Raw genomic sequence first — 15,056 nt, 5'->3', positions numbered from 1 at the left:
GTGGTAGTCAGGGTTGCCAGCTTGGGGTATTTTTCCATAATTTTGGAGTAATTTGAAAGCGTCTAGAGAAATTTTGCTAAGCAGAAATGGTTGGGGAGGGACAATTATGAGATATTTTAAGGGGTCATGGTAAATTAAATTTGCGTATATACATAGAACTGTATAATTATACTCTCATATAATCGAAGACGATAGGACCTATGAATTATTTCCAGGGCCTTCTGTTGATAAGTAGTATAATTTTGGTTTACTGTTCTCTACATTTGACTACTAATTTATTAAAATGCGGCAAAATTTTAAATTTAAGGAGCTTCAATTTGAGGGATTTTCAGTTTCTAAGTGGGGGATTTATAAAATCACATCTGGCAACTCTGGTGGTATGTTGTAGCAAATTTTCCCTGACAAGTCTCTCTCTAGGACCTCTCACTTGTATGTTGGCCGCAATCTCGCTTCACTGTTTGAATGGGATGGGGCCATTCCATCCGTGTTGACAGTTCATTGGCACAACCACAGTATCCTGCTTAATCATAGAGAAATAAAAATAATTAATATTATTATCTCTAATCATAGAGAAATAAAAATAATTAATATTATTATTAATTATTTTTATTTCTCTATGACCTAACCTAACCTTATATTTTATATTATATACAGAGACAGAGACAGATAGAAAATAAGTATATACAGACATATAGAATGGAGAGAGACAGAAACACAGAACTGAAACCAAACGTTGTTTTGTGACAAAATAAAGATCCGACATACGTTCCACTATTCAACTTATTTTACTCTTATTTCAGTTTAAGCAGCTTTTTACTGTATTCCATCCATGCAATCATGAGATAAGCTTATTTACTTTCATAATAAATACATTTCAATAGTTATCTCGGAGTTAGTCAACCTAAAAATTCGCAAATAAAATTGTACGATTTAATTTTGACCCTTATGTTCAGTAACAATAAGGACAGCCATAATTTGTGCTTGGAACATAGTCAAATTTCCCGCCTGAAAATTACGTCACAACTTTTTCGGTCCATTGCTCATAAAGAGGAAGAAGAAGAAGAAACTCGGTTGAAAGTATTTTTCGGTAGTATTTTACAGACTTCATTTCTCCGTATACCAATTCAACTATTTTCTACAGCAATTATTACAGATGGCTATTATACAAAAATCTAATGATTCCTCGAAGTAAACTAGAGCTGAAAGTATGATTATTAGTAGGAGTAGGCTATCATTTTCCACGTTAATAAAATATTCACAGTACTAACTCCTTTACGCAACCAGCTTGTTTTCTTTATACCTACATAGATACTCATCAAATTTGATCGGTAATCTGTATTTTGCTGTATCACCAGGGCACAATTTTGCTATTAAGCTACTATGTTCCATTTAAATGACGTATTCCTTGAAAATACAAAATTATTAGATATTATTCCATTTAAATGTTTCGTGTTAATCATGTTACTTTATAAAGCAATATTTATCAACATTGAAATCATATACCAAACAAACAATATCGCTATAAACCTGTAAAATTATTACCATATTATTATCTCGGTTCAATGTTCTCGCGATTCTGGAAGGATTTTTTCAGAAAAGAAGGTTTAACCAGAACTGTTACAAAAATGCATTGCTCCAAGGTCGTTTACATTTAATTTGTGGTGAAGGTCGTTCAACTCTTACTTTTACTTTTATTTAATACATCATCTATTCAAAATATCCATTTAAGTATTTTATAATATGTAATCATTTAAATAGTCTAGTAAATAATTACACAGTTGGTACCGACATACAGTGTAAATCTCGATACACGTCATTATCTGCGTCAGAGATCTAAGTTGACATTGTTGCCAAATTACAAAAAAAAATCCTGAATTTATTTGAAATCAAATATATTTCATAATTATTGCACAAGTGGATTATACAACAAAACAAATTAATATTCAATGTTAATAAATAAAAAGAAATAGTCCTAGAAAACAAGAAAACACTTGTTACAACTATATTTTCAAATGTCAATCAATCTTTTTTCTTCGGTTTTTTAGGTTTAGTTTTCTGATATGATGGTTTTGTCTTTCATAAATGATGGTTATCTTTCATTATGATGGTTTTATATCATTTGTCAACAATTTTTGAAGTTTTCCTACTTTAGGCGCGATTAAGAGTAAAATTTCATAATACTGCGCGCATGCGCACACAGACAGTATGGCGTTTAGTTGCTAAATCTTTCTAGTTATGTATAACATATATCAGTGCAAGAAAAGGTGTGAAAAGAATATACTAGTGTTTTTAGTAAATATATTTATTATAATTTTTGTGTCTTTGGATTTGTCTTCCTCAGGAGTAAGATGAGTATTATTAAAACATTTTTCCACCTACCTCTACTGAAAGTATACTTTTCCGGGCGTGATTGTAGGGAGCAAAGTTGTACTTTTCCTCCCTAGGGAGGAAAATGTTTTTCCTCCCTAGGGAGGAAAAGTAAAAGTGACGTCATGGTATTTCATTCATGAAATATAACTTATTGGCGCCCTGTACAATATCTATTTTCTATTACGTAAGTATCTATACATTTTAACGTTTATTTAAAAACATTCTCTATTTTGCAGAATGGTAAAAAACAGTAAATTGTTATTCTGATTTAACAATGTTTACATTAATAATTTGACTTATATTTGACAGTTGACAGTTATATTGTACCTACTTGTCAGTTTTAGTTCTAATAAATTTTGTTGGTTAGTTACATAAATAAATTAAGTAAAAATGAAAAAAGGAGGAAATTATTTGAGGAAGGCGGAAAAACCATATGTATAACATGGGAGTAAAGTGCCTTTTCCTCCCTTGAATGATTACTGCCCTCCGCTACGCGTCGGGCAGTAAACTTCATTCTCGGGAGGAAAAGGAGCACTTTCCTCCCTTGTTATACAAATAGCTATTATTGTATATTTATTATACTTGTCTGTTTGTTACCGTGAAGTGTCATTAGGTACGTCCGAACCGATACAGACACAGTCCTTGTAGCGTGTTTGGTATAGAATTCGGCCAGAGATCGAGAGATCTTGAGTTCGAGTCCGGAGCAATCCTATACTTTTTTTTTTATTTTTTTGAAAGCGGTAAGCACAAAATTAGTTTGGTGTTTAAAAAAATTAAAACAAACTGTTTAAAGTACATTTATTTTTAAGAAATCATATAATAGAAGTGTAACTTCTTACGTGCGTACAAAGTACACACACATTCTTTTTTTTTTTTATTTGAAACTTGAAAATTTACAATCTACTCTGAACAAAGGAGTATTAAGTAAAACTGATAAATTGTGTAATGTTTTGTAGGTGTTGCCGGCCAGTGCCGGTTCACCTTATTCACCACTGTATTCACTAACACAAGTGTCACTCACACAAGTTTTCTGGCCACTGTCTCTTGAGTCTCCGAACTGGTAATGGACGATTGGTAAGCGTGTAAATCAGCTCGTTGTTGTGATTAATACTTCTTTTTCTATGTTTGGTCGCATGCAGTCCTATTACGTCCTTTATGAATGGTATTTTTAAGTCCTCATGTAATGTTTGGTTTGAAATATACCAGGGTGCATTTGCACAAGCTTAATTTTAATACTCAATAGATCATACAATATTTTAATACCAAAGACAAAGATATAAATAAAGAATATAAAATTTCTACGCGTAGGTATAGGTATAATAAAATATGTCTAATAGTGACTATAATTCCAATGTGTTTGGCTACAAAATTCTAAGAAAAAACAGACCTATGACTTAAATAGTTTGTGTTGGTATCATGTGACGTCACTTGCTATCTGGATTTATAGTGTACCAACCATATCTGAAATACTTTCGTTTTTTCATTCGGTGTTTTTACTGCATTTTCTATTAGAGGACAGAGTCATATTTTTTTTAATTCAGGTGTTTTGATACAGTAGGCCACCCTATTATAAGTGTATGGCTAGTTCTCCCCTCAATCGCGTTTGACATACTCCAAGAAGGTAACATTTTTTTTTCCGTATTTATTGCTTTGGTTACGACAAAATTAACTTCCCTGTTTATGTTATGGACTTATATCTGCACAAAAAACTTATATTTCAACATTATGTTTATATTTTAAGTCGATGGTTTGCGTGTCATAGTTAGTTTTCAAGTTTGACAGTTTACAAGGTCAGATTACAATAGTAGATATGCCACTTCTATATACCTGTACCTTCTGTAACATACAAAGAAATCAAACTAATTTGGTTAAATTTGTCTGGTTGGTACAACAGGTTATTTAAGGGTGAGGCCAATTTTTGGAGGTTAATCGCCAATAATAAACTAATCTAAAACTAAAATTTGCATTTGCGGTATGCAGTACAATATATTTGTGTCTTGGAATTGTAATTAGTATCACCTAGCTGTATTTCAGATCTGGGATATCTCCATCTCATTTTTTCACCGTAGGTTGATAGTTCTCTCAGGTTTTGGTGGTGTGGCAGTTTAGTACCTAGGTAATTCCGCGTCTTTTCATGCATCATCCGTAGTAGTCTCTATTCTTTTATTTTCATATAATTAATCTTATAGGTCATATGCATTTGTATTAAAAAAAATACACAAGGAAAAGAAAATGTTTTTCCTGTAGTTGGCTGTATACCATCAATCACAAAATTGGACAAAATCCTTTGTAAAAGGTATAAAATTTTATTAAGTTGCCATTAAGCCATTGAAATGTAAACTCAATTTGGATCCCACGTGTTGGGAAATTTCAATACATTACCTTAGGGCATTATCCTATTTGTCATGTGACCATCATTAGGCTTTTTGTTGAAGTATGCACTTTTAACGCATCAATATTGTATTGAAAGGGTTTTTACCCTGATATTATTCTTTTGTGGCTCAGCTAGCATCCAGTTTATCTAACACTGATGATAATTTTTTATAAAAATCGAAAACGTTTTGTTGTGATGTAGCCCTTTAAAGGGATTTTAATAAAATTTTATACCTTTTACAAAGGATTTTGTCCAATCTTTTTTATTAAGTATCTTTATTCTGTTGCGATGGGAAGTGTCTGAATCTTAACATACTGTTATTTATTAAACAAAATATTGAAATCCTGTATTGTGTTATTTGCCTGTAATCTTCAATTGTAATTGCGCCCATCGCCTTAACCTCCACCTACTCGTATAGTTAATATCAGCACCGTTCCTACCCAACCCAGTGTCCAATGCTTCTTTAATACACCTAAAAGTGGGGCAGTAGAATCTACAAAATAAATACAATGCAGTGCCGGTTTATCCACTGGGCGCATGGGGCGGGCGTCCAGGGCCCGGGCACCGGAAGGGTCCGAAAGGGCCCGTTCCTTTTAATTATAAAAAATTAAAGTCGCTAAATAATCTACATATTTTCCGAAAATAATCTCATACGCAGATACGCTAATACACTGCAAAGGCCTATGTTCTATTGTTACATCTCTTCATACCTATACACAGTGGCGTAGCCTAGCCCCACAGGGGCCCCATGTCAATATTTGTGGCGGGGCCCTTTTCCAAAAACTACGGAAAGTTGTCGGAAGGATGTCTCGAATTGTAGTGAATTTTGCATGTGAAACCAGACCAGCTTGGTTGAAGTAACTAGTTATTTCAGAACTGTTCAAAGTATCTACACGTTTTTTTTTCGTATGTGGTTTTTCGGCTTCTCCTCAAAGGTGGAATTTACTGCAAGAAAGCGGCTAATGTTGTGTAAAAAGATTAATTGAAACTAGATGGTCCGCCTGATTTGACGCTGTAAATGCATTATTTAAAAACTGCGGATCCATCAAACATATGTTTTCCAGTTAAGCAATAATAGAGATGAAAAATCAGCAGATAGAAGTGCAGCCAAGCCGCACTGTACAATAAAATGGATACCTTTGAGACAGCTCTATTGACACTGATTTAGGCAAGAATTTTGGAACCAGTGAATGCAACAAGCAAAACGTTAGAAACTGTGGACTTAAACGTAGAATGTGTCAATTGGGGTAGAATTAATGGCATCTTTTTGAGCTTTGTTGGAGACGTAAGAAATAAGTTTAGCGAAATTGAACAAGAATCGAAAACTTTCTTTTGCGAAGGCGAGGATATCTCAAACATCTACTATAGAACTGACCTTCAAAGAATAAAGAAAATAAAAACATTTTTCGAAGAAGCAGGTGAAAGTCAAATTCATTTTAAAGGGACAAGAGATATTCAGAATTGAAGTATTTAATGTTATATGCGACAATATTACTCAAGATCTTTTAAAGAGAATTGAATGCTACAAGGATGTAACATCAGCTTTTAGATGTTCTTTTACGCTAGATAAAGAAGAAGTCAAGACGTTAATTAATACTTTATGCGAGAAATATAAAAAAGATGTTGATGAAACCAGAGAGAACTTGCATAATAAAATTACCCATTTTGTAACTTTATGCCAAAATTTAAATAAACACACATTTTATGAAAAAATGTTTATGAAAAAAGGCAACTTTTCCCAATATTTTAAAATGTGTGTGTGTGTTTATGTTTTATTGGCACTGGTTTAAGCAACCAACTGGCCAGTCAATGTGTTTTGAATTCTCTCTTTTACAAAATATATGCTTAGTATCTAAATTTAAAACTATTAGTACTACTGTTTTTTATTACTCTGTTTTTTTTATTATTTTTTTTATTATATTTTTTAACATTTTTTTTATTACATTTTTTATTTTTTTTTTATTTTTTTTTATTTTTATTTTTTTTTATTTTTTTTTATTTTTTTTTAGTTTTTTTTTTTTTGTATATTTTTTTTATCGCGCTAAGACCTAAACCCGATTCAACCTCGCGGAGGTTTAGATCTTAGTAACTTTTTATTTTATTTAATTATTTTTTTTTTTTTTATTTTTTTTTCTTTTTTTCTCAGAGCTTTAATTTTAAACAATTAACATGGTTGTACAAAATTTTATAAACATCTAGATTGTTTGATTGTAAAAGGTATATAAGATTAAAAGGAAATTGTACATTAACTTGAACTAGATTGGCAAAAAAGTTTGATATTTCAATAAAATGTAAAGGACATTCTAACAGCATATGTTGTAGATCAGCTAGCTCTCCACATAAACATTCATCATTATCTACAAGTCCTATTTCTCTTTTGTAGACTGGAGTCAGACAGTGATTACTTCTTATCCGACAAATAGTTTTGATAAAGCCTTTGTTGGAAACTTGATTAAACCATGTCTTGATGGGAAGTGTAGGCTGGATTTTTTTGTAATAATTTCCTTTGTCTGAATTATTGTATTGTTCCTGCCATTTCGTCCGTTTGATAGATCTCATAATAGAAATTATGTCTCCCATAGGAAGTTGATAAGTATGCAGAGTGGATTCCTTCGTTGTTGCTTTTTTAGCCAGATCATCTACTATTTCGTTGTTTTTTATACCAATGTGTGCTTTTATCCAACACAATATTATATTTTTGCCCGATTTCAAAGCTTCACTGTTCATTGCTATGATGTCACTGATGATATAATTTTCTGCAAAATTATGTACATTATATTTCAATGTCTTTACAATGCTTTGGCAGTCTGTAAATATAACATAATTGAGTTCTTTTTGATTAATACATATTTTGTATGCTTCTTTGATTGCAATGAGTTCAGCTGTGAAAATTGTCATTTTATCAGGTAATCTGTTGTTTATTTTTATACTTTTTTGTGGGTAATATATAGCATATCCAACTTTTCCTTCCATTTTTGAACCATCCGTATATAATTTCTGATAACTCCCCCAGTTTTTTTGTACACACTGAAGGTGGTCTATTTTAGTAAGGAAGTCTGTCGCACGAATATTACTTAAATGACAGTTAACTGGAGATAAATAATCTTCATAATTTAGCTTTCGAGACGAGCTTTGTTCAATTTGGTGTATGTCGCCAATGGAATTAGAAACGTTGAGGAAGCTTTCCACAACTAAAAGCAGTTTCTTTTTTTCCCAGTAATAATGAGTTAGGTATGAGGTGGTTAAATGAACAATTTTATTTAATAGCAGTTTATCGTTAACCGCTGTTTTAACTATAAATTTCTCACTTAGGTATTCCCTGCGTAATGAAAGTGGAGGTTCATTAAGCTCACATTCCATGACCAATATAGGTGTGCTACGAAGATAACCAGTGCATAACCTAAGTGCCTTATTTTTGATCCTCTCGATTTTTTGGAGTACAGAGTTTGATGCTGAGCCATAAAAAATAGATCCATAGTCTAAGATTGATCTTATCAAATTTCTGTATAGTAATATTGATATGTTTGGATCAGCTCCCCAGTTACTGACACTTACAGTCTTCATGATATTCATTGCATTTTCCATTCTTCGTAATATGTAATTTGTGTGTTCTTTCCAATTTAATTTGGAGTCTAAAAATACGCCAAGAAATTTTATTGAAGTTTTATAAGGAATACTAGTATTATCAAATTGTAGATGGCTTTGAGGAACATATCGTTTTTTAGTAAAGGTAACAATGGTTGATTTACTCTCTGATATTGTTAAGTTATTATCGGTAGCCCATTTTTTTATAATATTCAATGTCGATTTAAGGTAGTTATTACATCTATCTATTGACTTATTTTCTGCATATATCGCAACATCATCAGCGTACTGTAGGATTTTTATGTGTTGAGGAAGTTTAGTTTCTAAGTCAGCAGTATACAGTATATATAATATAGGACTTAGGATGCTACCCTGAGGTAGTCCCAAAGATGTGTATCGGGAGTTAGATTGATCTCCATTTAATCTAACGTGAACTGCTCGATTAATGTATAAGTTAATGATGTCCCATGTTACTATCTCGGGTATTCCTATTTCCAACATTTTCGCGTATAGTATGTGAAGATTAACGTTGTCGTAAGCCCCTTTTATATCTAAGAACAAAGCACTAACTGCTTTCTTATAAGTAAAGGAACTATAAATGTCTATTAAAAAGTGGCAGAGGCTATCTTGTGTGGATTTACCTTTTCTAAAACCAAACTGACTTCTTGGTAATAGGTCGTTCTTTTCTAGCCAAAATTCCAGACGGTTTTTAATAAGTCTCTCATATGTTTTTAGTATACAGGAAGCCAGACCGATTGGACGGTAAGAATCCCAATTCTTTGATGATTTTCCTGGTTTTAAAACCGGGATAATAGTGTAAACGTGCCAATCGTCAGGAATCTTTATGCGGCGCATCCAAATTTCATTATATATATTTAGTAGTGCAGCCTTACCAATTCTTGAAAGATTTGATAGCATCGAGTAATGGATATTATCGGCACCTGGTGCTGAATTTGAGTTTTTCTTCAACGCAAAGTTTAGTTCAGTGGCAGAAAATGGTTTGACTAGGAAACGGATTGGTTCTGGATAGTCGTACAGAGCATTTAGTTGTAAATCAGGAATTACTAATTCTGCAGACGGCGGTGTGATATTTTGATGGAACTCTTCTATCCACGAAGCTTCCGACAGAATAACAGGGACTTTGTTCTCTGTTTTTCTATTTTTTATTCGGTTAACTTTTGACCATACATCTTTAATAGGGACTGACCTATTTAGGGATCCGACATAATCTCTCCAGCTATTTCTTTTAGTTTGTTTAGTGATCTTCTTGACATATGCATCATCTTTTTTATACTTAAGTAGGTTTTCATGGTTTGGATTTTCTTTGAATATACAAAAACTTTCCTGTCTTCTTCTGACTGCTTCTTCACATTCTAAATCCCACCAGTATTTTCCTCTGGAAGTCGGTTTTTTTATTTTAAATTTGGGGATGCAGTAGGATGCAGTTGTATTTATATTGTGCAAAATTTGTTCATAAGAATTTATATCTTTAAATTGAGAGAATACATCTTCCGAATACTGTTCATATAATTTCCAGTCGGCATTCTTTAAATTCCACTTTTGTGAATATGGATTATATGTATGAGTTGGTTGATCCTCTAACTCTACTCTTATAGGTGTATGGTCTGAACCAAATAGGTCTTGAAGTGTTTTCCAAGTGATCAGGTGGTTTAAGTCAGGAGTACAAATGGTCAGGTCTATTGCCGATTTCGAGAAGTTCCTAAAGAAAGTAGGAGAGCCATCATTTTTGAATATTAAATTATTATCGTCTATACAGTCCATCAAGATTTTACCTTTCATATCTGTTTGGTTGTCTAGGCCCCAGGCAATGTGGTGAGCATTAAGGTCACCTCCTATTATAAATGGTCTTTCTATAGATGTTATGAAATTGTTCCATTGTTGTAACAATAACTTGGTTCCTGGGGGAACATACATAGATATAAATGTGACAGTATATGACTTAAACTTTATTTTTATTGCTACTTTATTGACGTTTATTAAATCTACTTTCATGGTGACTTCCTCGTAATATAGGTTTGAATTTATTAAAATTGCTGAGCCACCGCCAACAGTTACTGAAAAGCGGTCGTCTCTGACAATATTGTACCCGTGAAAGTTATAATACTTTTCTGGTTTAAATCTAGTTTCTGATAATAATGCGATATCAACTTTCTGGTCTTCTAATAGGTGGATAAGGTTTTCTCTATTAGAGTTAGCCGATCTACAATTCCATTGACAAATTACCAATCTATTCATTATTATATAAGAGAGAACTTAAAACTGATTGAATTGAATTTACTAGAACTGATTTTTCTGGAATTTCAAAATTTTTGTGATTTATATTAGAGATAATACTTGTAACTATATTTGATATTAATTCTGTTAATTCTTTTGATGGTTCATGTATTTTAGATCCTTGTTCTGGATTAAATATAGATTGATACGAAGAAGAGGTGATAATACCACCAGGTCTGTTGGACATGGGGTTTAACTTTATTATTTTTTGATGTTCCATTGTTACTTGGTCTGGTGAGGAAGAGATAGGTCGTTTGTATTTTGGTGGTTTTATTATTGTATATCTATTTAAAACTGAAGGTAGAGCGAACTGATTGGAAGATGTTTGAGACGTGGACAATTGAGTAAAGAAATATGAAGAGGATGGTGCATTCATATTTGGAGTTTGATGAGAATTTATTGAGGAATTATTGGCTGCTATAGATGCATAAGTTATCTTAGGAAAGAGTTTAATTGTTTCCTTAAAAGATAAGCTGTTTTCAGACATATAATGTTTTATTTTCTTTTGGCGATCAAATTCTGGGCATATCTCCCATTCATTAGTGAAGTGTTCACCTTCACAGGATAGACATTTTTTGTTAAACGATGATAAAGAACAAGAATCGGAAAGGTGAGATTCATGACACTTAAAACAGCGAGGATTACTTTTACACTGCTTACTCATGTGCCCATACCTATAGCAGTGGTAACAGATAATTACCTTTTGCTGGTATTTTTCAACAGTGTGTAAGACATGATTAATTACTACATACTTTGGTATATTCTGGCATTTAAAAGACACAATAACTGATTTTGTTGGATTAAATATTACTTTGTCATCTGCTACTATTTTTCTTGTTATTCGTTTCACATACTCAACCGAGAATTTGCAATGGTGATCAAATTCCTTTATTCTATTTTTAAGATATTCTTCCGATATATCTGAATCTATATCCCTTACTACACCTAGTTTAAACAATTGAAATTTTGGAATGTATGCGGTCAGATTTTTTTGAATAAGGAATTTGGAAGTAACTAAAGCATTTGCGCTACTATAATTTTTAAATGAGACCCTAACTCGGTTGCGTCCGATTGAGTCAATTTTTTTTATATAATTGTCAATTTCTGGATGTAACGTAAATAGGATCTCGCCTATTTTAACAGCGTTTAATTTTCCTGTAAAATTTAAACTGGAGTTTTCAATGAAAATGTAAAAAGGTCCTAAATCAATTTTTTCGTATAAATAAACAGGCCTGGTTTTTTCTGGTTGATCTGAGTTTACTAAAGTATTTTGTTTTTCATTAATATTGTTAAGATTAATACTACTACTTATCTTATTTTGAGGCTGGTTGGGTAGAAATCCATTTAAATCTTGTAAATCACAGCTACTATCCATCGAATTCTCAATATCAGGCGGTTCGCCTCCACTAGATGACTCCATAGAGGAGTTTTCAAGTAACGTTTAACTTATGAACACTTTCAAAATGTAAACTAAATAAGGAAAAGTTTAACAAAACTAAACAAACTAAATTAGAACGGTATAAATCAAATAATCCGCCAAAAACTAATTTTTTTCGGAGAGATTTCCAAATTTAAATTAACTTTGACAATTATTTTGACGTATATGAATATTTTAAAATAAAAACATATTTAAGGTCAAATTTCTGTTTTTGATTTATGTTTTTAAATGTATTTTTTGGATTATTTTTTATAATAATAGTCTCCCGTTTTATACCGCTGACGCGGCTTTGGGATTATAGCAGGATATTCTGCTATATCTAGGGCCTACGGTATACAAGGAGGGTAACAGGGCCAGTGCTACGCTTCAACCGCCTATTATTACCCCTGGTTTTACCCAAGGTACCTACTCACTTTATTCAGTCTGAGTCGACCTGAGGCCTATAGACATTTTAAAAATGTCTAGTTGTTCTTGCCGACGCTGGGATTTGAACCCCGTCCTACCAGCACGCGAGTCAAGCATATTACCGCCTGAGCTACGCCGACCCGGGATTATTTTTTTCGTTCGCTATTCTTCTTGCTTGTTTAAAAAAAATATTTTATGGATTTTACAATAAACCTTTATAGTTAATGCATGTGTTTTCTTGTTAAAAAAGTGACAACGAATAGCAATGAATGGGGCCCCTAAACCTCCAGCGCCCAGGGCCCGAAGTTAGGTTAAACCGGCACTGATACAATGGGTTTTTTTATCTTTCTTTTTAAAATCTGTTTGATTAAAAAGTTTGCGTAGTATTTTTTCTTATATCTGTTTTTTTATTTCCAGATTAACAATATTTTAAAAACACTAAATCTTGAAAATACAAAAAAAGTGAGAGCAGCTGGTCTTTCCGGTGGACAGAAAAAGAGGTTGTCAATAGCTTTAGAGTTAGTAAATAATCCAATGGTCATGTTCTTGGATGAACCAACCACGTAAGTAATCTCAGTCGTTGAAAATTTTACCTTTTTATAGTTTTAATTTTTTTTAATTGCCACTGCCTAAAAAAACTTTGGAAAATATTATATTCACGGATGTCATCAAGTGATTTAAATTAAAGAAAATTTCGAAGAAAGATCTTTGGACACAATATTACTTCAGTATTCATTACTCCAGTATCTTTGAAGGACAGGTTATATGGTAGCGATGGCTGAGGACAGATTTGCAAGAAGTAGTCTAGACAATAAAAAGCAAGACAGAAGACCAAAACAGAGACCACGAAAAAGATAGGAGAGTAAAATGCAGATAAAAATTGATGTGCTTCCTATATATGTACTTAAGAGCCGAGTGGTAAGTGACCGGCACTATTGAGAGAATATTATAATAGGTGTCAAAGGCGAAGTCATCTTTTTAAGACGAAAATTATCCCAACCTTAGTATAAAATTGTTTGTATTCACAAAAGGATTTTTTTATGTTTCGTAGGTTATGAGAAAACAATCAACAATATAAAAGACGCTTTACTAAAATTATTATACTACTGCTTCAAGAGATGGCTCTTGAGTAGCTATGAATTCATTCCAACGTTGGGACGATATAGAAACTTCTTCAACACATGTAAGGAAAAGAGAAAAATGTTGTTTCATTTGGATGAAAAGATAAAAAAAAAGCAGTTACAGAGACAATTACAGGTTTTAGTAATATAATTACAGGTTAGGGTATATTTAATAAAACAGGATTGGCCACAATAAAGTCACACAATATCTTCTGGATGACTCACCTTCGCAAACGAAAATTTTGATTTAAACACAAACCTTATGAAAACACACACCGTTATGATCGGTACAATACGATTAATGAGAGGAGGTATACCTTATTTAATTACCAAAGTAAAAAGGTACAATATACATGTCGAATTCATAAAGTTAGCAGAAGACAAAAGCATCAAATAGCATAGTCGCAATCGACATTCGTAACACTTCTTAAGAAATAAATGATAGATTGTACAAGATGTTTCGAACGATTGTTCTAATAAGTCAGTTATTGAAACTATTTCTAAATGTAAGTCATTAAACAGTATATAAATTATTCCAGTAACGTATTAACCTATGTACATTTTTATGCAGAAATCTTGTGCTGGTTGTGGTCAAATCGTATTCTCGACATATTTCAATTAACCGACTTCTATTGTCGTTTCTACTACTGCATCTTTTCCCAATCGTCCCACTATATCTTCATCTTCCGTCCCAATATTGCTGTTGAAATCTTCTCTTAGTAGAATATCTTATTATTCCTTTACCTTTTCTACTACATCTTTAATGTATTGAAAAAATCTTTCCTTTCTCTTATGGATGTATTGTGATTCATTGTATATACTCAAACAATTGTTATTGGTTGCCCAAATATATTCATTGTAATTTCCATTATTCGTTCATTTATTTGCTGGTATTTGTGATCCATGGTGTTCTTCATTTATTTCTTATTAATACTGATATTACTTTTGCTGCTCTTTCATGTTTGTGAATCCTACTCCATCTATCGAGGTGAATCGAAAAATTGCACTAAAATAGTAATTCCGCCAGTGGCGCAGAATGTGAAAAGGGTCAACCATTCACTTTCTCCTGTCGTACGCCTCTGGTCTAGAATCTATTACTCAGAGATTGGACATTCTTAACGAATCACAATGTATACCGCTTAATTAGCAGGACACGCGCCAACTCGTAACTTTTAATGACAAAAATTTTCAAATCAAAATGTACACCGGCCAATTCGTAACTTTTCTATTACCTGACCTGCCAACTCGAAACTTTCTTCAGGTGAATTCGAAACCATTGATTATATCTAATACCAAATCTAAACCGAATGTTCCTTGGTTTGGTTAAAACAGTATATATATATATCGGGTGTTCTACAGCATTCGCCGTTTCCCGCATCCTATTCGCCATGCTTTTCGGTCACGAATATCTTCCTCGTTGAGTTGTCTACTGTTCATTGCTTTCTCTACATCTTGTATCCATGTTCTC

General features: G+C 32.5%; 1 protein-coding gene across 1 annotated transcript in view; it reads left to right on the top strand.

The window, feature by feature from the left end:
* Nucleotides 1-15,056, top strand: part of LOC114328603 (ATP-binding cassette sub-family G member 4) — a 244,690-nt gene that overhangs the window by 125,948 nt on the left and 103,686 nt on the right. The window contains exon 3 of the mRNA XM_028277492.2: nucleotides 12,885-13,030. Within this exon, the coding sequence (XP_028133293.2) occupies nucleotides 12,885-13,030 (146 nt within the window). The remainder of the gene's footprint in view (nucleotides 1-12,884; nucleotides 13,031-15,056) is intronic.

Source organism: Diabrotica virgifera, chromosome 1 (genome assembly GCF_917563875.1).
Source record: "Diabrotica virgifera virgifera chromosome 1, PGI_DIABVI_V3a".
NCBI lineage: Eukaryota > Metazoa > Arthropoda > Insecta > Coleoptera > Chrysomelidae > Diabrotica > Diabrotica virgifera.
Note: the sequence above shows the minus strand (reverse complement) of the source record. Positions and strands in the feature narration are given on the sequence as shown.